At 54.5% G+C, this 26,658-nt stretch overlaps 2 protein-coding genes across 2 annotated transcripts; one reads left to right on the top strand and one right to left on the bottom strand.

Annotated features, from left to right (window-relative positions):
* Window positions 1-1,231: 1,231 nt before the first annotated feature.
* On the top strand, window positions 1,232-8,517 carry lrp3 (low density lipoprotein receptor-related protein 3). Its single transcript, XM_086175122.1, has 7 exons — window positions 1,232-1,377; window positions 3,078-3,216; window positions 3,498-3,703; window positions 4,285-4,901; window positions 5,006-5,478; window positions 5,778-5,910; window positions 7,509-8,517. The coding sequence occupies exons 1-7, from the start codon at window positions 1,314-1,316 to the stop codon at window positions 8,358-8,360; spliced, it is 2,484 nt and encodes an 827-aa protein (XP_086031248.1). The 5' UTR covers window positions 1,232-1,313; the 3' UTR covers window positions 8,361-8,517.
* A 1,209-nt stretch (window positions 8,518-9,726) lies between these two features.
* Window positions 9,727-26,420, bottom strand: slc7a10a (solute carrier family 7 member 10a). The gene is made up of 11 exons (XM_086175319.1): window positions 26,169-26,420; window positions 21,529-21,733; window positions 19,686-19,837; window positions 14,234-14,359; window positions 13,008-13,161; window positions 12,547-12,670; window positions 12,347-12,450; window positions 12,074-12,170; window positions 11,850-11,999; window positions 11,291-11,468; window positions 9,727-11,214 (listed from the first exon to the last, which is right to left on the bottom strand). Exons 1-11 carry the CDS (start codon window positions 26,257-26,259, stop codon window positions 11,114-11,116), a joined length of 1,482 nt encoding a protein of 493 aa, XP_086031445.1. The 5' UTR covers window positions 26,260-26,420; the 3' UTR covers window positions 9,727-11,113.
* Between the last annotated feature and the right edge of the window lie 238 nt (window positions 26,421-26,658).

The raw sequence follows: 26,658 nt of genomic DNA, 5'->3' as shown, positions 1-26,658 counted from the left end.
CGCACCGTCACTGTTGGATAGATTTCGGCCGGTGTATCGATCAGGCGTCGGATCCTCGAGCTGATCAGCCGATAGTCCCTCTATCTATCTCCGCGGCCTCCGTCAACAGTTCCGGCCGCGGCCACACGGGGGCAGCAGTGTGCAGAGCGGAAGCTGCACTAGACGAAAGCGGAAATAGTTTGGTTGCATTTTAGAAAATAAAACGTCATGACGTTACAGAAGATTCCTAAATGATACAAACTGCCCTTTTCTTTGAGAAATTCAAGGCGGAAATTTTCGAAACAAGTTGTTCTCTACATGTTTGTATTCATTTTTTAAGCATTTTCTGGACATTTTTAGTGTTGCTAAACTTATTGCAATCTTTTAAGTTTTAGAAACATTTATTGTCACGTTCCTGCCTGCTGCTTTTTTAATGCGTTATCTAGATGCGTTGCAATTATTATGACAAAGGAGTTTTTTCATGTTTCCGGGGAATCTGTTTAAAGAGGCTTGTATTCGCTGTTTGGACTGAGCTGAATAGAGGCTGGCAAGAACCCTGCTGGTGGTTCTGCTCAGTAGCAAGAACACAATGTTTAAATCTGTTGGATGCATGGATGGATGGATGGATGGATGGATGGATGGATGGATAAATTGATTGATAAAAAGACGGATTGATGGATGATAAATAGATGGATTGATGGTTGGATGCATAAATGGATGGATGGATAAATATATGAATAAATGAATGGGTAAATGGGGATAAATAGATGGATAAATAGATGGATTGATGAATGGATAAATAGATGGATTGATGAATGGATAAATATATGGATAAATGGATGGATAAATAGATGGATTGATGGATGGATAAATAGATGGATAAATTGGTGAATAAATGGATGGATAAATAGATGGATAAATGGATGGATTGATGGATGGATAAATAGATGATGGATGGATATATGGATGGATGGATAAATAGATGGATTGGTGGATGGATAAATTGATGGATTGTTGGATAGATGCATAGATGAATAAATGGATGGTTAAATAAATGGATGGATAAATTGATAAAAAGATGGATAGATAGACGGATTGATAAATGATGGATGGATCCCAACGGCTGTTTGACCCCGATGTGACGTCATAGCTCGTCTCCGGGGAAACCGCGGGCTCTTATTTTGAAAGCGCGCTCCGGAAGTGCGCTTGCCCGTCACGGGCAGCTTGCCGCCGCCGCCGCCGCAGAGCCGCAGAGGACAATGGCTCGGGGTTCGGGGGCCGCGGACGGACCGAGGAGTGGGAACCCACGGGGCCCGTGACCCACCGGCGGACCCATGGACCTGACGCGGCTGCTGCTCGCGGCGCTGTGGCTGCGCACCGACGCGCTGCTGCGTGCAGGTGAGCCTCGGACACACACACACACATACACACACATACACACACACGCACACACAGCGACTGACGGTGGGGCCCGCACGTGACCTGTCAGGGTTCGGGGGGGGGGCATGTTCGCTGCGGTAAACACACCGACACACACGCACGCACACCGAGTCGGTGTGCCGCCCCCCCCCCCCAGATCCGGTGTGTTCCGTTGATGTGAGCGGACAGCTTGGGTGGGTGGTATCACGCGCGTGAACCTGCGGCGCGATCGATCTGCGGTCGGAAATCGATATCCCGGTTTGTTTGTGTGGAAACAACGAGGCGCTGCTCGGATGTGCATGACGTCACTGCACGCCTGCGCGTGCACGCACACACCTCCCAGGTCTTATCTCGCGCCCTGCAGCACGGATTTCACAGGTACTTCACTCTGAGAAAACACACATACACACTCAAACACACATACACACACACACACACACACACACACACTCACTCACTGGCTGGCGAGTTTACGGGCTGTAAAAAGTTGAATTATTATCGAGTTTTCAATTTGAAAAAGACTAGATGGATCCGGCGGGTTGAGGACGTCCTTTCAAATGAAAAGCCCTGGTTCAATCCTGCCAAATGAAAAGTCAATTTGGGAATGAAATTGAAATCTGCCGTAAAAATAAAGCAATAAACGGCTAGTGTTTGTTCTGTTTGCACCTTCTTTGGTTAGAACACGTTGTCTTCGGAAACGTTCGACATGGAAGAGAAAAACAAATCAGCTCTTTGAAGGTCTCATCGGGCCGGGGTTCTGCCGAAGGTTAGAACATCATACAGAACAGCGGGGAACTCGGGGAGAACATTAGGAAGCAATAGGATTGACAACATTGAGAAGACTGACCATTTTGACCGTTGGTAGAACAGCGGGCTCAGATACCAAGCAGAACGTTGGAACCCAAGAGAACCGTAGAACCTCGGAGTGGACGGAAGGAACCCGGGCAGAGGAGAATGTCAGAGCCTTGGACAGAACATTAGCAGCGTTGTGCTGATGTTGTCTGTTCCTTAATGAATCAGTGTCAGCAGAGTGAAGAGTATTGACCTCACACACACACACATACACACATTCATAGCAAAAAGAGGATGGAATTGATGGAGATGGTTCATCTAGTTGGATGTAAAATGATTTGTTGGGTTACACTGTGTTGTGTTGTTACGTCATGTTGTTGCGTCATGTTGTGTTGAGTTGTTACATTGTGTTGTTGCGTCATGTTGTGTTGAGTTGTTACATTGTGTTGTTGTGTTGTGTTGTTACATTGTGTTGTTGTGTCATGTTGTTGTTAAATTGTGTGGTGCTGTTGTGTCATGTAACAAAGGAAGTGGCGTTCAGTCTCACCCCCTGTCCACTGTGTGTGTTCAACATGCAGAGCGTTTGTCATCACTTTGTGCGTTCCCCACACGGTGTGTTGTTCCCAGGGGCGATGCCGCGGCGGTGGCAGGATGCTGTTGCCGTGGCAGCAGCTCAGCTGCTTCCGTTTCCATGTGAACCAGAACATTCACCCTGAAAGACTCGGAGGTTCTCCCGGCGGCCTGTAAAACATTCATGCAAGAACACGTCTTCTGTGTGTGTGTGTGTGTGTGTGTGTGTGTGCGCGTGTGTGTGTGCGCGTGTGTGTGTGTGTGTGTGTGTGTGTGTGTGTGTGTGTGTGTGTGTGTGTGTGCGTGTGCGTGTGCAGGTGGCTGCAGTGAACGGGTGGAGGTCCACACGGAGCGGAGGGGTGTGATCTACAGCCCCTCCTGGCCTTTAAACTACCCCCCTGGGGTGAACTGCAGCTGGCACATCCAAGGGGGTCACGGGGAGGTCATCACTATCAGGTACCCCCACTTCCCCCCAGAACCTGCCTGCAAACAAACACCTCAGAGAAAGGGTCCCCTGACCCCAGAGAGCTAGACCCAAGCAGGAGATCATCTCAGAGAAAGACATACATAAGCTTAAAAAAAGAATCAATGAATGAATTAGTAAATGAAAAGCAATTATGTGCATGAAATGACTGAAATATCTCCTAAACCTTCTCAGAGGTCGGTAGTTTGAGGCCTCCCTGGACCGAGGGCCAGTGAACTGTCAGAACCTGAACGGGTCTCCCCTCCTGTCCCAGTTTCTGGTACTTTGACGTGTCGGAGTCTGGAAGTTGCCGTGGCGACTGGCTGCTGCTCTCCCCGGCCTGGAATGGCGAGTCCCGGCTGTGCGGCTCCGTGCTGCCGCCGCCCTTCATCACCACCAGGGGGCGCGTTTGGCTGCACTTCCACTCCCAGGCCAACAGCTCGGGGCAGGCCCAGGGCTTCCGGCTGTCCTACATCAGAGGTAAGGGGGCGTCGTCCATTTTACGGACCGTTGGGCAGTTGTCCGCCTTCGTCAGTGTGTCCCTTCATCAACGCCATTGGGCGTTCCGGCCCTATACCACAATCCGAACCGAGGGTCCAAAGGTCGACCGAAACCGGGTGTGTCAAGAGGTGTGTTCCTTCCTCAGTGATTGCTTCTTCATCCCGGGGTCCTGGGCACTTCGGTGGATTTTCTCTAGGCACGGCCCTGATCCCCAAACATAACTGACCAAACACAACTCCCTTTGCTGTTCCAAATTCTGACGAGACGAGGCAGGAAGTCTCGTTCTGTCAGAATCAATCTTGTCACGTTGCTGCTTTACCAGCCTGGTTCTACATCCTGTCAGACTGATAGTGGACAAGGAGCTGGATGTCCATCGGTCGAAGTAGTTCTTCAGTTTTAGAAGTTTGGTCACTGGGTGTTAAAATAGTTGGTCTCCCTAGTGGTCAAATCATGGAAGCACATGTATAGTATCGGTCTTTGGGCCTGTGTGGTTCTGTTTGGGTTCTGGTTCTGGTTCTAATTGGGTGGAACTTACGTTTGGATGTGTGCTGTCCTTGCAGGTCACCTGGGTCAGAGCAGCTGCCAGGCGGACGAGTTCCTGTGTGGGAACGGGAAATGTCTTCCTCTGTCGTGGATGTGCAACGGCCAGGATGAGTGTGGTGACGCGTCGGATGAACGCAGCTGCTCGCCTCCGCCCACCGAGGCCCGGCCCGGCCGCTGCCCCCCAGGATCGGTTCCGTGCACGGAGGCCCAGTCCACGCGCTGCCTTCCGGCCACCCTGCGCTGCGACCACTCCCCGGACTGCCCCGACGGCACCGATGAGCTGGGCTGCCCCGACACTACCTGCGGGAAACGTCTGGAGAACTTCTACGGCTCCTTCGCCTCACCAGATTTCTTTCGGGCCAATCGAAGTGCAGGGGCGGAACTCAGGTGCCTGTGGCTGCTGGACACGCTGGACCCCAAGCCCATCGTGCTGCAGCTGGACCTACAGCTGGGACCCGGGGACTCACTGCACGTGTACGATGGGCTGACGCGCCGGGCCGAGCACCTACTCCAGGTTCTGTCCCACCACAACAACCGGCGGCCCGTGCTGCTAGAGTCCAGCCACGGGCAGATGAGCGTGTTGTACATGGCTCTGCCCCGCAGCCGCGGACACGGGTTCAACGCCACCTACCAGGTAACACTCTGCCCGGGTCCACCGGCAGAGCGGCCGGTCTACGACGGCTTTCAGGTTGGGTTCCCCGGGTTCCGAGGTCCTGCTTCTTCCCTTCCCCTGTTCAGGTCAAAGGTTACTGCTTCCCCGGAGAACGTCCCTGTGGCAGCGACCAGGGCTGCTTCTCTGACCGCCAGCGGTGCGACGGCTACTGGCACTGCCCATCGGGCCGCGACGAGGAGGACTGCCCCGCCTGCCCCGACGGCGGCTTCCCCTGCCAGAGTGGCGTCGACGTCTGCTACCCGGCGTCAGAGCGCTGCAACAATCAGAAGAGGTGCGCCGACGGCTCGGATGAGAAGAACTGCTTCGACTGTCAGCCAGGGAACTTCCACTGCGGCACCAACCTGTGCATATTCGAGACGTGGCGCTGCGACGGCCAGGAGGACTGCCTGGACGGTAGTGACGAGCGCGACTGCCTGGCCGCCGTTCCCAGGAAGGTGATCACGGCAGCACTCATCGGGTCGCTGGTCTGCAGCCTGCTGCTGGTCATCGCCCTTGGCTGCGCCCTGAAGCTTCACTCCCTCAGGAACCGCGAGTACAGGTGGGTCCTCGGAGGGGCCGTTCTGGGCGTTTGTTTGCCGGAGGTCTAACGGGTCCAGGGTTGCGGGCAATTTGTGAACAGCTGTGATGTCATGCAGTAAATGTTACGGTTAGAAATGATCTCCTGGTGACTTCTGGGAGATCAGATCTTCACGCTCATCAGGGTGATGGAGAATCTGAGAGACCTCAGGTTAACCTGGTGTGGTCTCCAGCTGGTTCAGTACCCGGATCCGCATGTCCTCCCCCTCCTGGGGTGTTGGCATTCCCTGATAACCCGCTTTCACCTCCTCCCACCTCCAGGGCCTTCGAGACCCAGATGACCCGCATGGAAGCAGAGTTTGTCCAACGTGAGGCCCCGCCCTCCTATGGCCAGCTGATCGCCCAGGGCCTCATCCCTCCAGTGGAGGACTTCCCTGTTTACAACCCCACCCAGGTCACACAGTCTTCTCTATCCTCTTCATTGATTATTGATTGGTTGTTTATTTGAGGTGAATGGAAGGTTTCGGCTAGATATAGTTGGACTTAACTTGACAGATAACTCGGGCTGGAACCAGGCCTCTCGAGAGGGATTGGACCTTCTTCCACTTAGGAGTTGCCCCTGGTGAGAGGCGCGGGGCAGTTGTGGGGATATTGATTGCCCCCCCCGGTCTCAGTGCCTGCATGTTGGGGTTCAGTCTGGTAGACGAGAGAGTAGCCTGAAAATGAAAATTTGACTCCGCCAGGGCTTTCCTGGATTTCCTGAATGGACAGAATTTCGAGATATCCTCAGGATTGGGTCTGTGCTTTTTGTGGATAATGTGGTTCTGTTGGTGTCATCAGTCCATGATCTCCAGCTGTCACTGGACCGGTTTGCCGCCAAATGTGAAGCGGTCGGGATAAGGATCAGGTATTCCAAATCTGAGAACATGATTCCCAGATGGAAATGGGTGGAGTGCCCACTCCTGGTTTGGGAGGAGGTCCTGCCTCAAGTGGAGAAGTTCAAGTATCTTAGGGTCTTGTTCACAAGTGAGGGAAGGTAGGAAGAGGAGATGGACAGGCGGAATGATGCGGCATCCACATGGGTTGCTTCTGGTGAAGACGGGGCTGAGCCAAAAGGCAAAGCTCTCAATTTACAGGTGGATCTACGTTCCTACCCTCACCTAAGATCACCAGCTTTGGGTCGTGACTGATAGAAGAAGGTCGCGGGTCCAATGAACGTTCGCCCTGTCCGGGGAAGAGTGTCCGGGCTCCCCTTTCGAGATAGGGTGAGGAGCTCGACCATCCGGTAGTGGCTCAGAGTAGAGTCGCTGCTCCTCCACGTTGAGAGGAGTCAGATGAGGTGGCTCGGTACCTGGTTAGTATGCCTCCCTCGTGAGGTGTTCTGGGCACGTCCAACCGGAAAGAGGCCCCGGGAAAAACCCAGGTCACACTGAAGTGACTGTGGACGCCTTGGAATCCCCTGGAGTGCCGGAGCAAGTGGCCGGGAAGAGGAAGGTCTGGGCTTCTCTGCTTCGCCTGCTGCCCCCACAACGCCATCCGGGATAAGTGGTTGACAATGGACGGATGGGCAACATTCATTCTGATATTCTGACATTCATCCGGATCCAGAGACAAACCCACTGCAGTACCTCATGACTCCAGAGGGACCAGTGAACGCATCATCAGCTCCTCTCAAACACACCTGCACCAGGTGACGCCCACAGCGGGCGGAGTCAGGGGATGAGGGGGCGGGGCTTCTTTGCCGCACCAACAATGTATGTTTATTGCTCAGTACAATTGGACCCTGGAAACGTTACAGTCATTTAGCAGACGCTTTTAAACAAAGCAAAAGAAGCTCCTTCAGATGGAGAGGTGGACTGTCTCTGCACACGCACACGCACACACATACACACACACACACACACACACACACACACACACAAACACACACACACACACAGGGTCCTGAGACACAGCTATGAACAGACGGTGTTTTTAGCAATGTGAGTAACAGACCCTTCTCCTCCTCTTCCTCCTCTTCCTCTTCTTATTCTTCCTCCTCCTCCCCTGCAGGCGTCTGTGCTGCAGAACTTGCGTTTGGCAATGAGCAGACAGATCCGTCGACACTCTTCTCGCCGCTCGTCTTCCTCTCGCCGCCGCCTGGGTCAGCTGTGGACCCGCCTCTTTCACGGCGACGGGCGGGTGAGAGGCCACGCCCCTCTCCTGGACCCCCCCGGCCCCACGCAGATCCCCCTGGGGGTCCACAGCTATCGGACGGCGTCGGAGGCAGCGCCCCGGGCGGGGGAGGGGTCCGGGGAGGAGGGGGGGTCCTGCACCTCGGAGAGCCCGGCGTCTCCTCTGTCCTTCCGGTCGGGGGACAGCCCGGAGGAGGTGGGGTCACCACATTCTGAACGCTCATCACCCTGCGCTCTGCCACCCCCCGCACCCCCGCCACCGCCCCACCCCCGGGCCTCCAGAAAGCTGGTTCTGGAGCTCGCCGTCAACCTGAAGGGTGTCTCCCTGAGACGTTACTCCCCCCTTGGGCCTTTGTCCCCCCTCTCTCCCCCCGGCCTTCCCGGTAGCTCCTTCGTGCTCCGGCCTCGTCCCACCGGGGCGGACGGACCTTCGCTCGCCCACTCCTCCCCCTCTTCCTCCGCCAGAACCCAGGACAGCGACAGCGACGTGGACATCTGCCGCAGGGAGGAGCGGCAGAGGGGGGGGAGGGGTGAGGAGGAGGGGGGAGGGGGGGCGGTGGGAGGCTCTGCAGGATTAGCAGGACCCTCAGTGATGAACAGGAGGATTGAAGGGGGGAGACCACACCCTGCTGAACGGCGGGGTTGGGGGAGGATGGGGTTGCAGGGGTTGCAGGGAACCTCAGCTGAGGCTGAAGCTGCACTTTTGAAAACTGAAAGAAGTGATTTTTAAATTTGGACCAAAAGACGTTTGTAAGAAAAAAAGGTTGTAAAATAACTTGCCTTCCATCATCCCGTCTCTCAGATTGTAATCTGATTGCAAACAGATTACAATCCGATCATAATCCACATCTACGCACGGTTACCCGTTTAAATAAACTTCATCCGAATTTGTAGAAGTGAACGCTCAGTCGGTTTCCGAATCCCCCGAAAATGAGACAGACTTGAAGGACCGGGAATGAGAAGGTCTTGGTTCTGAGGAGAACAGAGACGTGGTTCTCCCCCGGGTTGTCTTCCTGTTTGCCGCTCCAGGCTGGCCTGAGCGCCTTCCTCCTTGCCTCATTCCAGAGCTCCGTGGAGGCGTCCTGCCTGAAGTGGCTGCTTTCCATCCTGATAAGGCTTCGTAGAGTCCACATCCAATGCGCGTGGTTAGCTCGTTCCTCGGGGAGATGGACTGGACTTCTGCAGGAGGAAGATCTGACCAAGCAGACTTCCCACATTCTGGAGAAACCTTAAAGACCTGGGGACCCACCACCCTGACCGAGCAGAAAGTCCTGAGTGATGAATGAATGAATGACTTCGCTGTTCTTTATGTCCTTCTGAACGGGGTGGAGATGATCCCTGGTAAGGCCTCCAGGTCATTGTTCTTCTCCTGTTTTCTGGTTGGAGAGCAGCTTGTTAAAGAACCAGCTCTAACCGTCTGCTTTAAGGACCAGGCTGGATCTCAACACTGGGGAACCTTCACGTCTCCAGCGCCCTGAAGGATGTCTCCAGGGTGCAGCCTGAGTCGAAGGAGTCTGGCTTCCTGTAAAAGAAGGACCATCTCTGCAGAGAAGACTACTCCCTTGCTCCGTCCACGGTGCCTTAGAATTTCTCCGCTGCGGTTCCGCCTTCAGAGGTCACGGCTTTCTCTCAGGCGTCCCGACAGCCGACGACCGACGCCGCATGAAGGTCTGAACTCTGGCAGTGAGGTGGATCTCCATTACATTCTGCTGAAGTGTCTGAGGCATGGCGGCGGAGGACTGTTGGATCGGCTTCTGCTCGCTGCTGTCTGACATGCTCCTCAGGCTGCTCACCTAGGCTGAGGTCTTTTTCTCACCTGGAGATACGTTTGTATGCTTTGCGAGACCCTGCCATGAAAGTGCTTCTTCTGCGGGATTAGAACCTTCACACCACTCCTTTCCCATGCCTGCAGTCAATAAACTGGGATTAGAGAAGTGCTTGTTCTCCATCCTTATTTCAGCCTGAAACCATGACAACGCTGCTTTGGATGAAGCTGGTGGAGGTAGGACAAGTACTTTTTCTGGGGGGTGAACAATCAGGGGAGGGTGTTCATGGCAGGCACGCACACACACACACACACAAGAATACAGTGCTTCTCCTGAGAAGTTGCTAGATTTAATGAGCTATGACAATGTTATTCTCCACCATCTCACTCTGACAAAGAAGCTGGCCTGTGGTTTGGACAGGAGAACATGGAAGACGCCTGTTTGGCACCAGGAAACTGGAAGGTGCAGGAGGCATTGGGCGTGCTCCTCTTGCTGGTTGGTGCCTGCACAGCCTCAGTGGGGATCATCGGCTTTCTGGAGAGCTCAGCGGCTTATAGACTGGATCTGGATGATTTTCTGGCCAATTCTGGCGCCGGCGACAGAGGAGGAGATGGCTTTGAGCACCTTCATCTCTCTAGCGCTGATGTGACATGGAGCCCCACCTGGCTTGCTACACTAGGCAAGCTACAGTGGCTCAGCTAGGCCGACCATGCTAACCCCACCGGAGTCTTCAGAAAGGAGCAGGTGCTATGGGGCGTCCCCAGAGAAGATCCCTGGAGCCCAACGGGCCTAGTAAGAACCTGCACGTGGATCGTCGTCAAGGAACCTGTGTGGTCCTTAGAGCAGGTTCTATTAGAATTGGCCATGAAAACGTCGGGAGGAAGTCCGCTTGGCCAGGCGGGGATGGACCAGAGTGGGTCCACACATGATGTCCTGGCAGGAGAGTTGATGTTGATGTTGATGGGAGAAGAAACTGATGGCACCTCCAAGAAAAACCAGCAAAGGATAACCTGCCTGAACCTGCTGGCACCAGGATCAGACCTTCGGCCTTGGCCTTCTCCGGGATCAGGTGGGACCCCTGGCAGATGAATGACTGAGACAGTTTGCGGCATCTGGAAGCTCCTGCAGTTCCACTCCAGAAAACCTGCAACCTTCAAGAGCTACTTTAAGTGTTGTTTTTGTTTCAAAGGCATTTCAATCACAATAGTCTGAGCAGATAGTAGTGTGTGTGTGTGTGTGTGTGTGTGTGTGTGTGTGTGTGTGTGTGTGTGTGTGTGTGTGTGTGTGTGTGTGTGTGTGTGTGTGTGTGTGTGTGTGTAAACATGGACAGGAAACGTGATGCTGGTGACCACTGCACACCAACACACGCTTTCGCAAGGCACATTCACTCTCGGTCCAGCTGGAGACCCCAGAGAAGGTGTGAGGAGATGAGACGGACTGAGACAACAGAACCCCGAGGAGCAAGAAGGTGATCTTTAGGGCGTCAGGTCCTGGTGCCCCACGTGGTCTTCGGGGTGTCAATGCTAATGCCCCAGGTGATATTCGGGGTTCGAGTCCTGATGCCCCAGAGGAATGGTCCACTCCCTTGTAGATGTTTGCAGCACTAAATAAGGAGAGGGTCTTTGTGCGCCCTTGAAGGACCAACATGTGGGGGAAGGATTACGAGTTTTACGAGGATTACGAGTGGATGGAGAGAAAAGAGAGAGGAGGTTCCTGCTCAGTCGGTGGCTTTGGAGGAAGTGAGGGGCTCCATTATGGAGGGGTCCTCCTGAGGAAACATCACGTAGCACAGCTTCTGGCCCACGTACGTGACTTTCTCTGCAACACAGTGCACAGTTGGAGGACTTTAGAAGTGGGAGGGGGCACGGGTGGGGGAGGGGGGACAAGCACTCACCGGTGATCCTATAGATCCACCTGGGTTTGCTCCTCCACCGGACACCCACCAGGTAGACGGGGACGCCAGTCAGCATGATGACCATCCCCAGGCCGCAGACCACGGGCTCCGAGTAGAGGCTGAAGCACAGCAGCACCGCCCAGAACACCATGTAGGTGACAGGGACCAGAAGGTTCACCTGCGAATGCATAGCACACATGGACATGTGTGATTGTGCAGAGGCAGAGGAACACTTCCGCAAAGTCAACCCTTGGAGGATTTCTCCCGGCACTACCTCGGACATTTAGACAAACACTTCAGCAGATAAAGACCGCTAGTGCAGACCTCCCGGGCACCATCGAGGGGTGTCAGAGAAGCTCCAAACACTTCAGGCATGACCTGAAGAACTCATCCAGCTCCGTGAAGCTCTCCTGAGAGGGGATCTGAGAAGGTTCTCAGTCCTCCAGCTGTCTCGGGGGAACCTGAGTCCAGTTACCCGGGGGAGTTTTGAGCCCTGAGAGGGCTCCTGATTGGAGACAGCCGAGGTCCTAGGAACAGAAATGAGCGTGTGCAATGGTACCTTGATGGGCCGGGCCAGGCCGGGCCTCTTCTTACGGAGGTAGAGTAGGCCGGCAATGGTGACCCCGTAGGACAGGTAGTTGATGAAGGACACGTAGTTGATGAGGTTGTGCGTCTCTCCAATGCAGAGGATCACGATGGTGGCGAAGCACTGCGGGAGAACATCAGCCGTCAATCATCTCCGAGAGGAACGTTCGAGAAACACCGGGAGCTGCAGTTACTCACGCAGACCAGCAGGGCGGGAATGGGCGTACAGTTCTTCAGGTGGATCATGGCCAGCAGGTACGGCAGGTGACCCTCTCTGGCCCCGGAGAAGCACAACCTACAGGACAACAGATGCACTCAGTTACTACCTGTCTGGTGGAAACCCATGAAAATCAGAGGGCCTTTTCCTCCTCGCCCTTTTCAGCTGTCTTCTTCTGCCGCTTCGGGCTCAGGCCCCAGCTCCAGCTGGAGAGCCGAGAACGACAGACACCGGCTTTTACTTTAGCGGGGTACCTGGAGGAAGTGAAGAGGTAGCCATTGATTCCTCCGAAGGTGGAAAGAGCCACTGAGATGGGCATCACCCACGAGAACATCCCCAGTAGCTTCTCACCAAACGTCTAGAAGAAGAGCAAGTCCTGGGATTAAACTTCAATCTGATTGTGGACTTTGTTGCCGCTCTAACTTTATCTCAGCTGAACCCTCTGGACACTCACCACAGCCACAGCATTGGAGGCCAACAGCTCCTCGGGGCTCATGGAGGAGAAGTAGGCAATGTTGGTCATGGTGTAGACCAGTGTCACCAGGGGTATGGAGATGTAGATGGCACGGGGCAGGTTTCTGGAGGCATAGGCAGAGATGTGATACAGCTGTGGAGGTATGGAGGAGGTGTGGAGCTGTGGTGAAGGTGTGGAGGCATGGCGGTGGGGAGGCCTGGAGGTGTGGAGGAGGCCTGGAGGTATGGAGGAGGTATAGTGGCATGGAGGTGTAGAGATGCAGAGGCATGGAGGTGTGGAGGAGGTGTGGAGATGCGGAGGCGTGGAGGAGGTGTGGAGATGTGGAGGTGTGGAGGCATGGAGGCATGGAGGTGTGGAAGTGTGTATGCATGGAGGTGTGTATGCATGGAGGCGTGGATGCATGGAGGTGTGGCGGCGTAGAGACTGGGCCGGCTGCGTACTTGCGAGGCTCCACCACCTCTTCGGTTACGTAGTTGAGGAAGTTCCAGCCGCTGTAGGCAAAGGAGGCCTGCAGGAAGGCCAGGGCAATCTCACCCACCGACGGCTCGGCCATGAACTGGAAGGCAGTGCTGGGCCGCAGGGCGTCGTAGTACCCTGAAAACAGCACAGGGTCAGAGGTCGTCCCAGGACAGTGTCATGCTTACACACAGTACAAACTAGATGTGTTTCCAGCGACAACACTGGAAAGAATACGACTGTATAAACATCTGAGCAGCAGTTCAGTACTAGATACTAATGGAGTGAGCTCAGTTGCTTCGCACGATGAAGAAATAGAAAGTAATAAAATAATTTCACTAGTGTCAAGAATAAAGATGATAGATTATAATATGCTAAGGATTAAGATAAATAAGTTAAAAAGAGCCAAAGTCAGTTTTTAAACATACTGAATATTAGCATTTCATAGCTTTACTTTTGAGGCTTGCAAATGACCTTGTCACTGGATTAGTTGGACAAACTGGACGCCACTTTTATTCCCTGTTTGTTAAAGCGCTATGATAGCGTGTGGTCATGTGACTGCCTTCAGAACGCCACCGACCTGGCAGGAGATCCAAAGCCTCCATCAATACCAGCAGCGGTCTCTGTCCACCAGAGGGCGTCACAGCGCCCAGTGCAAACGCTCTCCCACAGTGGCAACTAAGACTGGGAGTTACATCAGCCTGGGCCTCAGACGCTGCCGCCCCCAGGGTGCCGGTCAGATTCCCTTTTGTCCCGGAGAAGACCCGAGAACGGCCCATACACTCCGAGGACAGACGATCCTATGTCCTCCTCCAGAACGTCAGACCGCCGTGTCTCCGATCGGCCGGCAATCAGTCGAACTGTTCACCCAGAGCCAACCACGGCCTGCTCACATGACCACGTGCGGTGCTCCAAACAGTATATCATCATTATTAGTGGTACAACTGTGACTTGAACTAGTTCTGAGGGAATCCCCTTTCTCTGTTTCCTTCCTTCAGAAGTTCAAGTCTTCAGCTGAGAACCTGTCATTTCCATCTTTGACACCACAAACACCTCAGGGTCCCACTCATCCCAGGATATTTGGAGGTCTTTTCAGATGTAATCATTGCGGACGTTGTCAAAGCAGGGGATTATGTCATCGACAGGGGTGTGTGTGTGTGTGTGTGTGTGTGTGTGTGGGTGTGTGTGTGGGTGTGTGTGTGTGTTTTACCTCGACAGATCTGAACAAGTCCCACCACAATGATGAGAAACAGAGCCAGGAGTTTCCCCACGGTGAAGACGTCCTGGATCCTCGTTGCCCAGCGAACACTGGAGCAGTTCACCCAGGTGAGGAACACTATGCATGTAGGTATGCATTGACACAAGCGCACACGCAGACACACACACACACACACAAACACAAAGTTAGCTGGACCAGGGTGTCCTGGGGTCTTCCTGTCAGTCACATGCCGTTGTGTTTCCAGGAAGTGGAGCAGGAAGCAGAGGGACGGGGTGGCAAACCAGCAGACCAGCAGAGGTTCCCTCATGATGTTTTGAAGGTTTCGAAGGGGGGGTTGTCAAATTTCTCACAGCTCTGTGTTCTCTGGCTTGCGGGGGCAGGGGAGGGGTCCTGGGGGTTTTTTGGGTCGGGGTGTTTGTATGTCAGCTGTAGGGACAAGCGGGGGGTTGTCTCAAGTCTGTCCCCTAAGGGTCACCTCCCCAACACCAGACAAAAAGATCTTTGACTGCTGAAGACATTTTTCCAGTTTCCTATGATCTAACATTGTGTTTGTGTGAGTGTGTGTGACAGATGCTGCAAGGTGGTTTATGACCTATGCCAACTCAGGGATCGGAAGGACGTGTGTGTGTGTGCGCGTGTGTGTGTGTGTGTGTGTGTGTGAGCGCGCGTGGCAGACAGGGGACCGCAGGTCGGGGCATCATTGAAGCTGTCAATCAAACCACTTGCAGTGTGGAGCAGGCCATATTGGTGGTACCTTTGTTTCTCATCCAACTAAAACTCAACATTGAAGCACGGAGTGTGTGTGTGTCTTTCCATTTGATTCATCTCCTTTAATCCAGGCACCCCATTGCATCAGCCACCTTTTTTTGACCTGTCAATCAATTTAGCAGCCAATCGCATGCCCCTCCCCGGACATACCAAGGCGAGTTGTCATTTATCAGCTGACAGACTTCCTCCTACCACCCAAGCACTTGAGCACAGCACTTCCTGCTGGCCTGGTACACACACACACACACACACACACACACACACACACACACACACACACACACACACACACACACACACACACACACACACACACACATTTTTGGCAGGCAGTTGTGGTGGCACCAAGCAGACCTTTTCTGCCACCATGTTTTATAGCTGCCCCCCTCGGGGCATTACATGTTCTTCCGTTACTGTGTTCCTACCCCCTCCATCTGTGTGGGCCTGACAGGAGGCGGAGCTGCCGCCTTTCAGCGTGACAGCGCAGGTAAATCTGTGTGGTGCCGGCAGCTTCAGCACCGGAATACTTAACTAATTACTGCTTTTACTCCTAATGGATTCTGCCGGGGGGGTCCAGGGCTCCAGGAACAACTCCCCCCGCCAAGGATGGGGACGACAGCACTCGGTCCAACGGGAAACCCCCTGCCAGCACCGTGTGTGTTACAGCTTCGGAGTGCTGATGAAGGACTGCGCAGGAAGTGGTGCTTTATTTTGAAAAATAAGTGACTATGTATATACTTGTGTATATATATTTATACCACTTTGCAGTTCATCCATGTCGTCAGAGAGTGAACGTTATGAGGTCCTTGTTGTCCTTTGTCTTCACAGTTCGGGGGAATGATCCAGGATGGCGGCGTGTGCACACACTGCGCCCTCTCTCTGTCCCGCGTTAAGCTTGGGTTAGACATTGGCAGAAGTTCACCAACAACGTTAAATTCCACGCTCGTGGAGGAGTTATGGGAGGACCACGCTGCCACCGCCCCACTCCTTCACCTCGCGGAAGTGGAAGAGTCACAGCTGGCGCCAGAACCAAAAGAAGAAGAAGAGGGGGAGGAGCGGACGTGTTATGCTAGCAGCTAACCCAATATGGCTATCACCACCACTGTGTTACCAAACGTACGGTTGTGAGACAGCAAAACGGACCACATACGTCGACTCCGGGACACTGTGAAGACTGAATGAGCTCCACCAGCACATCAGCGGGCCTCAGACAGCCCACACTCATCTCCTCATCTCCCATGAGGACTTAAGTTCCCTAACATATTTTGGCATATGAACTTTCCCACTCGAGGAAACAACGCTCTGGACCAAAGAGGACCTTACACGGCCCTCCTCCTCCCCCACCTCGGTGTCTCAATCACACTTCTGTGGCCGGCGGGGTCTGCGGAGGATTTTCGAGACTTCTTCAGCACGGCAGACCGGTACATGTTCAAGGGGAGGCCAGCTCCCACGACACCGTGGACCTCCAGGAGCACACCGAGTCTGTCACAGCGTACGTCGCAAAGTGTGTGAATGGCGTCACGGACACCAAGACAGTCACTGTTCGGGACGGTCGGACACCTCAGCTGACAGGGGAGGTCCTCGGGCTGGCCAAGCCTCGGATCACTGAGTGTGAAACACACCAGAACAACAAGAGTTGACTGTGACTTCATCTATGTCTTCATCTCTTCCTCCTCCCATTGCAGACAGAATTTCTTCACACACTAGGATCCCGCTGTTGTGCAAACCCTCCGCCTCCCCTGCAGGCCTCAGAGCTCTTACTGCAGGCAGGGTTTGTCTGACTTCCTCCCCAGTGGAGGGTGAGGAGGGTGAGGAAGACTCAGCAGAGTGCAGCAGCTGGTGGGGCCTGGCCAGCCCGATGTCAACTACCTATTATAAGTGCGCATTACACAAACACACACACACACACACACACACACACACACACACCTGGGCCACTCTGCTGACATACATTGTAAAGCTCTGGCTAAGAAAAGTCCAGCCTGCCGCTCCGTGCAGCAGCTGTTTGTTCTGAGAGGACAACCCGCCAGAATGACCGTATGTAACCCTGAGGCCCTTTGGTGTGAAGAACCCCTCCCCTGCCAGGGTCTTCAGCTCCACTGAGCTAAAGACGGACACTCAGAACTGAATTTGAGCTTCATGACTTCCTGAAGCCTAGGTACCCTCTGTCTCTGGCCTGATGTTCTCCTGACTCAGCAGGAGGGGAGACCCTCCTGTCCAAGACCGGACCGCTGGTCTTTGTCCTTCACAAGACACCTGCCGAGCATCTGGAAGAACTGACTATCATCAGACCCTGACCTGAGAGCTGCCGAGACAGGAGAACATGTTACTGCGGATCAGGATGATCCTTCTCGAGAACATCCGTCCATCCATCCGTCCTGCACTCGAGGTCGCAGTGGATGCCGGAGCCTATCCCAGCTGTCATCCATGGAGAGGCGGGGTTCATCCAGACGGGTCTCCAGCAGGCCCACAAATACAAACAGACATTCACTCACTCACTCATTGGGAGTCATTTTCCATGGCTGTTTTTGGACGGTGGGAGGAACCGCACGCAGGCGCAGGGAGAACATGCAAACTCCACTCCCTTCGTGCTGTGAGGCCTGAGCACTAACCGCTATGCCGCCGTGCCGCCCTTCTCCAGAACAATGACCCAATAATCAGCCGGCGTTTACAGCAGGGGTGGAATTATGGAGAGGTTTCCACCAACTCACATCTGAAGATTTTCCAAAGACTCAAAGTCGTCCTGGTGGGGGGCGGGGCCTATCGGAACATTGTTCCCCCAGCGCAGCTCCGGACAGCTGACGACAGTCTCCCGGTGCCGCCCCGCCTTCGAGGTGCCGTTACCGGGATGCTGCCTCCATGGCAATCCCTGACGGCAGTCGATCCCCGGGCACGGCCGTGAGCCCACTCACAACGGCGAGGACGCGCCCTCTCGCCGGCGTCGTCCATTACCCGGTGTGACCGGGGAAGAGGGACGGGCACGCGCACACAGACTGGCCGTGGATGTGTGTGAGTAAACATGGCGGCGGTCCGTCTCCCGGGCCCCTCCCCCGGCCCCTGTCCGCGGCCCCGACCCTCCCAGGTCAGACCGGACCAAACCGCCGGCGGCCGGAGGCTGTAAATAGAGCCCGCCCTTTGAGCCGGGCCAAATGACAATGCGCTCCGGGAGCCGTCACGCCAGCGAGCAGAAGCGCAGGTCCTCCAGGACCTCAGTCACTCTCCAACCTGCAACGCCACGACCACCCCGGATTTATTTCCCCGAAATTTAACCCCCCCAGCTCCTGGACATCGCCAGGAACAACTTGTGCTTGTGTGTGTGTGTGTGTGTGTGTGTGTGTGTGTGTGTGTGTGTGTGTGCGCGCGCGCGCGTGTGTGTGACAGTGTGCGAGAGTACGTGTGTGTGAGAGTGTGTGCATGTGTGAGAGTGTGTGTGTGTTTGTGTGTGTGCGTGCGTGCGTGTGTGTGTGTGTGTGTGTGTGTTGGGGGGGCAGAGTGTCCAGCACTCAGATGACCTGGATGTTTGGAGCATCAGGAGGTCCAGAAGGGTGATGTCATGACAACAGAGGACACCGGCAGCAGCCTGATGCCCATGTGAGCACTGGCAACCGGGGGCTTTCAGCTCAATGCGGGAAAGTTCCCGGTTCTAAACGAGGGTTCCACTGGGTTCTCCTTGTATGGAGTCTCCATGTTGTCCGTCACCCAACAGTAGGTCCACTGAAGACTCAGAAGTGTTTTCAGGTGTGAGCGAGTGAACGATTGGGCGAAGCCCCGCCCCCAGGCCCAGTGTCAGCTGGGATTGTCCGCCGCCCCGGGGCTGCCCGTTGAGCAGGGGAAGCGGTACGGAAATCAGCGAACGAAAGGAATTGGAACGACGGGTGTTCTCCGAGTCATTGGGGCGTGGAGACGAGGACGGACAGACGGTCGGTGGCGTCGGGGTTAAGGTAAGGGTTAGGGTTAGGGTTAGGGTTAGGGTTAGGGTTAGACCTCGGCCGACGAGCTGATGGGGTTCTCCTGAGATGTTGCTGCATCGGCAGTTCATCAGCAGTGCTGAGCGAGGACGGAGATCCGGTGATCCGCCGCGAGGAGCCCCCGCCACAGCCCAAATCCAACACTCCGCGTGGATTTTCAAGGTTGCAGTGGAAGAAGCAACAAAGGGCTCGGCCGGCCCGAAGGAGGCGGAGCTGCTTCTCGTGGAAGCACGGAATAAAACCAAAGCGACCACGATAACCTCGGAGGATTCCAGCTCTATGATCTTCTGATGGACGCAGCTGTGTCAACATGGTTTACAATCTCCTCTCGGCAGTAAGAAGCGTTGAGATTCCAGGGTGTAGAAGGTGGAGTCTCCTCCTCCGGGTTCCTGGTGGAATGTAGTCCTGAAGATAAGAGGGCCAGGCGGCAGGCTCTGCTGCGACTGTCCGATACATCTTCTCTACCTGAAGGGTGCGTTCAAAGGCCGTGGGGCTGCAGGAACCCGTGTCAGGAAACGTCTCCGGGCTTATTCAACAGCTCACCGGTGGCTGCTTTCACACTGACATTTCTACAGGGGGAGGGGCCCGAGGTTGCTTTTCTAGGAGTGTTTGGCCAGATCTTTGCCGGTGTGCTGGTTCTAGCGGCGCACAGCTCCATCGGCGTGGCGGCGGGAATGTTCACATGACGGCTGAGGCGTTAGACTCACAGACACAGATGGTGGCGAGCAGCCTGGTGGCCACGTAGGGAGGCACGCAGTTGTGAAAGGCCGGCTGCAGGACGTAATTGGAGAAGGTGAGGGCGATGACGGCCAGCGTGGTCGGGTACATGATGAGGACGGCGCTCCACAACAACAAGAAGCTAGGGGACGACGACACAAATCCAGGATTCATGGAAAACAGAGAAAAAGAGACACGTTTACCAATAAGACCTGATTCCACAGCCACGGTTCTCCGGGCTGGGATCAGATCACACTGGATCCAACTTCCATTCCAGTCACATAACTGGAAAAATACTCCACGGTAACCTCCGTCCTTTCAGTTCTACAGGTGGCTGGGAGAAGGCTGGAACCTACTGAAGATGGAGAACCTGGAGAGAACCCAGGCTACAGAACCTTAAAGGGAACCCAGGCCAGAAAAACAAAGAGACTCCACACATGGAGAACCTGACCAGAGGAGGTGGAACCTCCACACATGGAGAACCTGACCAGAGAAGGTGGAACCTCCACACATGGAGAACATGACCAGAAGCTGAACTCCTGATAGACAGAGATGTGACTGCTGCGTCTGACCTTTTCGAGTCTTGCTGCTGGATGCCGAAGCCATACGTCTCTCTGAAGACAAGTTCCACTGAACCCTGCAGATATTTGTTGAGTTCTCCTCAGTGAGTCAGACTGTGTGTGTGTGTGTGTGTGTGTGTGTGCGCGCACACACCACACACCCAAACTGACAACAGCTAACCACTGTTTCCCGCCACAGAGCGTCGCCATGGTAACTGCCCGTTATGACACCGATGCCAGTGACACACCTCAGTGAAGCGAGTAAAGGGAAACAGCCGGTGGAGCTTCAGGTGGGTTGTCCACCGCAGGAGGAGGTGATTAGTGGAGACAGCTGGGGGCTGGAGGACATGAGAGGGAGGAGATCTGGAGTTTTCAGGGGGACCTTTCTGCAGGTCAGCTTGAAATTCAGATTCAACTAAAGGACTGGGTGTTATAGTCCCTGGTGTTTGACGGAGGACATGGAGAACATGGAGAGAACCAATGATGGAGGACATGGAGAACATGGAGAGAACCCATGATGGAGGACATGGAGAGAACCCATGATGGAGAACATGGAGAGAACCAATGATGGAGGACATGGAGAGAACCCATGATGGAGAACAGAGAGAGAACCAGGCGGGAAAACAAGGAGAGAACTCAGCCAGAGCGACATGAAGAACTGCAAGAAAGAGCGTTCCTGCAACTGGTTGTCTGACATCAGTAGGACAAGAATGTCCTGGAAAAGCACGGAACCAAGAATCAATGGAACGGTGGAGTTAGAAATCTGCAGTTCTTCTTCCTTGTGGCTGGAGACCTGAAGAGCTTAAGAACGTCCGGACAGAGAACACTGAGGCTGAGGGTGACAACGCCGTTCCTTGGGAGAAGGTCACAGTCAGAGGGTTCTCAGGGACTGCTGGGACAAAGGTTCTAGTCAGGCTTTCAGAAGGTTTCTTTCCACCAGGTTGTTTGAGCGAGAGCTGAAGAATCAGTGGAGAAGACAAACACAGGGGTGGTGCTCTGAGGTCAGCTGACTCCTCACATGACCACCAGAAGGTCACAAGACCTGCAGAGCTGATTGGCTCCAGAAGCGCGCGCACACACACACACACACACACACATATAACACAAATACACACACACATATGCAGGAACACACATACACACACACACATGCAGAAACTCACACACGCACACACACACACACATACATATGCAGGATCACACACACACGGAGCCTCGATAGGACGACAGCACGAGGAGTTCATGAGTAACAGCGGCCAGTAAAAGCTCTTACCCCACCAGGCCTCCGAAGATCTCGGTCACGTAGGAGTAGTCTCCCCCGGACTTTGGGATGGTGACGCCGAGCTCTGCGTAGCACATGGAGCCCAGCACGCAGATCCCTCCTCCACACACCCACACCACCAGGGACAGACCCACCGAGCCGGCGTGCTCCAGGACACCTTTGGGGGACACGAAGATCCCCGAGCCGATGATGTTTCCTGGAGGGACACAACTTCCACTCATTACACACTGCACACACATGTTACACACATACACACACCGCACACACTGGTTACACACAACGCACACACACACACACACACACACACTGGTTACACACCACACACACTGGTTACACATACACACAGACAGGTTACACACACGGGTTTCACACACCTCACACACTAATTAGACACATCTCTTCGTTATACATGTTAGTATCCAAACTCTTCAGAAAGGTGGAGCCCACTGAAGGTCCTCTGAAGGACGTTGAGGCTTTGTTCTACTGAAAGTACACACTGCTAAGTGACAGGGTCACAGGACTCAGGGGCTCTTTCATTGGTCCAGCTAACAAGGTCAACAAGGGCAGAGCCAATTACAGGAGTCAGGGTTGCAAGAGACAGGCTTTAACCTGGGTCCGTTGTCAACCATCCAACCATTCGAACCATCATTCATACCTGCAGACACTTGAGAGTCTTCAAGGACTGCTTCTGGACAGAGATGGAGAACCTGGAGAAACCCAGGCAGGAGGACCTGGAGAGAGCCTCAGAGAGCCTCAGAGAGGCTCGGTTAGGCTGGTCCCTCCAGGTTTGGCTGTTGTGTGTACAGTTAGCTAGGAGTGTGTGTGTGTGTGTGTGTGTGGGGGGGGGGGGGGGGGGGGGCAAAGGCTTTATGTAGAAATACTGTGAAAAATGAAATTATTCCACATCCTGCAGTACTTAGCTCAGATGGATGGGAAAACCCTCCAAATGAAGTTCTAACCAGACGTCCCATCATGTGACCGTGTGTGAGATGAATTCAAACATGTGAGCTGGATAATGTCTTCATTCGCAGACCTGCGCGTGAGCAGGTCCCAGGAAGCGGCTCTTATTTTTAGAACCGGAACACGAGAACAATCCGGAGAAGATAGATCGTCTGAGGAGTGAGATAGCGAGATCCACCGGCACTCCAGGCCGGGGCCGAGTCCGTTTAGCGGGACTCCTAAAAGGCCCGGCTTAGCGGAGCCACAGAGGAAGAATCGTCCCGGAGTCCCGACGTCCCAGTTCCTGCCGCTTCTGCGGGCGAGGCCTTCTGATCAGCTGCCGTGGAACCCGAGCGCCGAACCCGAACGCCTCACTATCGGCGTTCCGCTGTTTTCCGAACCCCCGTCAGCGGCCCTGAATGCTGCCGGCAGCGGGGGAGGTCCAGACATTTATCACTGTCACAGGAGATGGTGGAGGCCCAGGGAGACGTGGTTACATAACGCCACTGTTGTGTTTGTTATGTCATAACGTTTGGCTGCGGGCTGAGCGGGTGAGCGGGCTGCACGCACCAATCAGGGTGCTGTGCCCCCCTCACACCTCCATCGATCACCCCTCACATGCCGACGTAGCCCCGGACCACAAAACACACCTCTTTTTTTATTCATACTGTCAATCACACACACACACGATTTCCAGAACAGGACCTTCAGATTACGGGTCGAAGGTCCATGAAAGCTCAGACCAACTCAAAGCCTTCTTAATACGTCTGGAAGGGAAAGGAAGTGAAAAGAGAACTTCTTGTCTGAAGAGGCTTTTTTCCGTTTTAACGAAGAGGAAAATGGTAAAATGAATAAACGCTGCGGTTGTTCTTCTACAGGTCCATCTAGAAACTATGGGAGCGCACGGGGGTCACAGCTCAGGTTAAAATGCATTGGCAGAAATGCTTTTTCATTTTCAGAGCGTGGCAGCACAGTAGGACTCAGAACTCCAAGGAGAAAGACGTCCTCCAAACTGCAACTTCACTTTGGCCCCCCCACGCACAAAAGGTATCAGCAAACACACAGGCAGGTGCAAGTTCCTGCTGGCCGGAAAAATACATCTGCAGAAATGGAAACGGGAACGCAAACAATTCCCCCGTGACCCGAACGTACGGCGATAACGGCGTCCGTTATGGCAGGGCGCTCAGCCCAGCTCCGTCATCTGCTCGAGTCTGTCAGGGGAAAACGATTCAGAAGTTGAGTTCATTCAGAATGCAGTTCATTCTGGTTCTGTAATTGTGCGACAGCGCTAGGGAGTGACATGAAATGACAATTATGACTCATTTCAGACGGGACTCAAACTATGCTGCCACTTTCTGGAAATGAACAAGCTTTCTGCTTATGCATTTTCATATAAGCTATGACCTCAATATGCTCCAGGATGATAAAGGCCCGCAGATACCATGGATTGGTGTGTGCACGGAAATCGACCAGTTCTCCCGCTCTCTTCAACACACCTTTTAGTCTAGAGGCATTCCTGTGTCTGTGCTGACGCTGCCGAGCATCTTCCTCGCTGCCACTTTGGGACTTCCTGTTTCCTCTGATAAACACACCTTAGGTCATTCCTAGGAGGCCCCGAGGGACGATCCCGACCTCCGTGTCTTCTCTCATGGATCAGATACTTCTAGACTGTGAGAGCTGCTGGTTGATGGGCTCCTGGTCCAAGCTCTGCAAGTGCCTCCCGCTCCCGCCTGCACGTCCTGGTCCCGGCCCTGCGGAAACCTCGTGCTCCCGGCAGCACCTCCTGGTCCCAGCTCGGCAGCACCTCCAATCCCAGCGCTGTTACTCTAACAGATCTTCATAAATTTGTTAGAATGTGGTTTGTCGTCTCTCGGCCCCAGGCTGAATGTGCCTGTCTGTCAAATATCAACCAGTCTGGATCCTGCAGCTCCCGAGGAAGGTTCTCCGGCAGCGTCCTACACGGGGAACGCCGGGCTCTCTTGATTGGACCTGAACTCACCGCAGCAGAGGCGTGTGCCCCCTCAGGTGAGAGCGGCGTGGAGCCATGGCGTCCTGTCTTCTGGCTGTCTGAGTCATGGTCTCTTCAGATCAGTGCAGCGTTCAGGGACCTCTGAAGCGGACAGAAGGGACCTTTCCTTCTCTGCCCACTGCCATGGTGATCCGTGTCACTTGTGTTGGTCCACGGTTATCTTGGGCTTGTTGTGTGAAGGACGCAACAGAGGAATGGAGGGAGAAGGTTGAGATGAATGCCCTCAAAGTCAGAGACCAGGACAAAGGCCAGAAGATGTTTCTTTAGATGTCAGATGATTGAAATGATGCAGTTTATTTCTGACGGTCTTCGTTGTGGTGTAACGCGGTTCTTCCTCCTGGTGAGGCGGCCGGAAGCCTTCATCCAGATGTGGAGGTTTGAGTGGGCCGTGACTGTGCCCGAGTGTGACTCAGCCCAGTGTGTGTGTGTGTGTGTGTGTGTGTGTGTGTGTGTGTGTGTGTGTGTGTGTGAGAGAGAATGTACACGTTGGGATTAGTATGTGCTCCACTGAACCACCCCTCTACCTTTAAGTGCTACTTGGTGAGATCCAGCAGATCCAGTTCTTCCAAAGCCTGCAAGTGATGGGTCGTCCTTTGCTGTTCCCATGGCAACGGAATGATGATTCCAACCGTGGACGGCACGGATCGGTCCACCGATCAGGCTGTACCATTCTGATGACCCATGTCAGATTCCCGGATGTTCTTCCTTCGTGATTTGGCCGTAGACTACATGGGAGACTAACCAGTCCGGCGGAGATGTTCCAGAAGGTCCTTTGACTTCTTGAACTGAGGCTATCAATAAGGAACTGACAGGACAACGCGGGGTCTCCAGTCTTTTTGAGGTGTGCGAGGAACCCGGAGAACCCTGGGGAACGTCGGCAGATGCGAGCGGAACACGGTGACTCCTCAGAGAGGCGCCCCGTGGGAATCCGGGGACCTCGGAGGTGCCGGCGGTCGCTCCACCTCGCCGTGTTTGTTACTCCGCCCTTGAATAACGTATGCTGACGTTAGATGTTGCCAGAACAGGAATCCCCGCAGAACCTTGTGGAAGTGAGAAGCGGACCGTCTGCTCCTCGCCTCCTGAGCGGGGCGGTCCAGACCCGAACGGGGGTCCGGACCAGAACGGGGGTCCGGCGCTCGGCCGGTCCTCGTGCCGTGCTTGTGGGCTACAGGAGGAGGACGCCGGCTGGACCGCACGCCTCGGCTCCACCTCACCTGGGGCCTTCACTGCTGGCCCTTCTCCTGAGGAGGAATCCTTTCAGACACCCAGATGTTTCTCATATACAGGCCTTTCTCAGCACGCCCACGCGTGTGTGCGTGCGTGCGCGGGAAAACTGTAACTTCCTGTTTGAAGCATACATTTTTCCATCTACGGCTGCGCGTTCCCGCCTCCCCTATATGTGTGTGTGTGTGTGTGTGTGTGTGTGTGTGTGTGTGTGTATGGGGGGGGTCGCGCGCCTTTCAAGTTCGGCACGCGTACACGCGTACCCGCGTACACGGGGCCACGTAGGCATGAGGTCCAAGCCCTGACGCAACGCGAGCCTGAACCGAACCCGCGCGTCCGGAGCGCACGCGGAGCTCCCGTTCAGCAGCCGCAACTTTAAACGCACACATGCACCCGCACTCGCACCCGCAGAACTTCTCTCCACGTCAGACGGACTCACCGATGATGATCGCGCACGCGCTCAGCAGTCCGATCTCCTTCTTCAGGGTGACCCGGTCGTCGTCCCTCCTCTTCGGCTCTTCGCCCCCCATGACTCCTGCCGTCCCGGTCCCGCTACCGTCCCGGTCCCACTGCCGCCCCGGTCCCGCTGCCGTCCCGGTCCCGCTACCGTCCCAGTCCTACTACCGTCCCGGTCCGGCTCGCACACTGAGGCGACGCCGTGGTCCGAGGCGTCCTTATAGTCGCCCGCGGATGAAGGGGAGGACGGGGCGCATGCGCAGAAGGTGAACGACGTGAAGGTGTGTCGGTAAGGAGCAGTTAGATGCCAAGGTGGAAGAGGGGAGGGGAGAAGAAAGGTGGAGGAGTGGAAGAGGAGTGGAAGAGAAGAGGAAGAGAAGAGGAGGAGGGCGGACGAGTGGCAGTTTGGTCACCCCTTCTCCGATTCTACTCTTTCTTTTGTTCTTTCTCTACAACGTCCTCTTCTCTCTGGA

This window comes from Fistularia commersonii, chromosome 27, assembly GCF_037954325.1.
Source record: "Fistularia commersonii isolate RoL2024-O1a breed Wild chromosome 27, RoL_Fcom_v1.0, whole genome shotgun sequence".
NCBI classification, from domain to species: Eukaryota; Metazoa; Chordata; class Actinopteri; order Syngnathiformes; family Fistulariidae; genus Fistularia; species Fistularia commersonii.
Note: the sequence above shows the minus strand (reverse complement) of the source record. Positions and strands in the feature narration are given on the sequence as shown.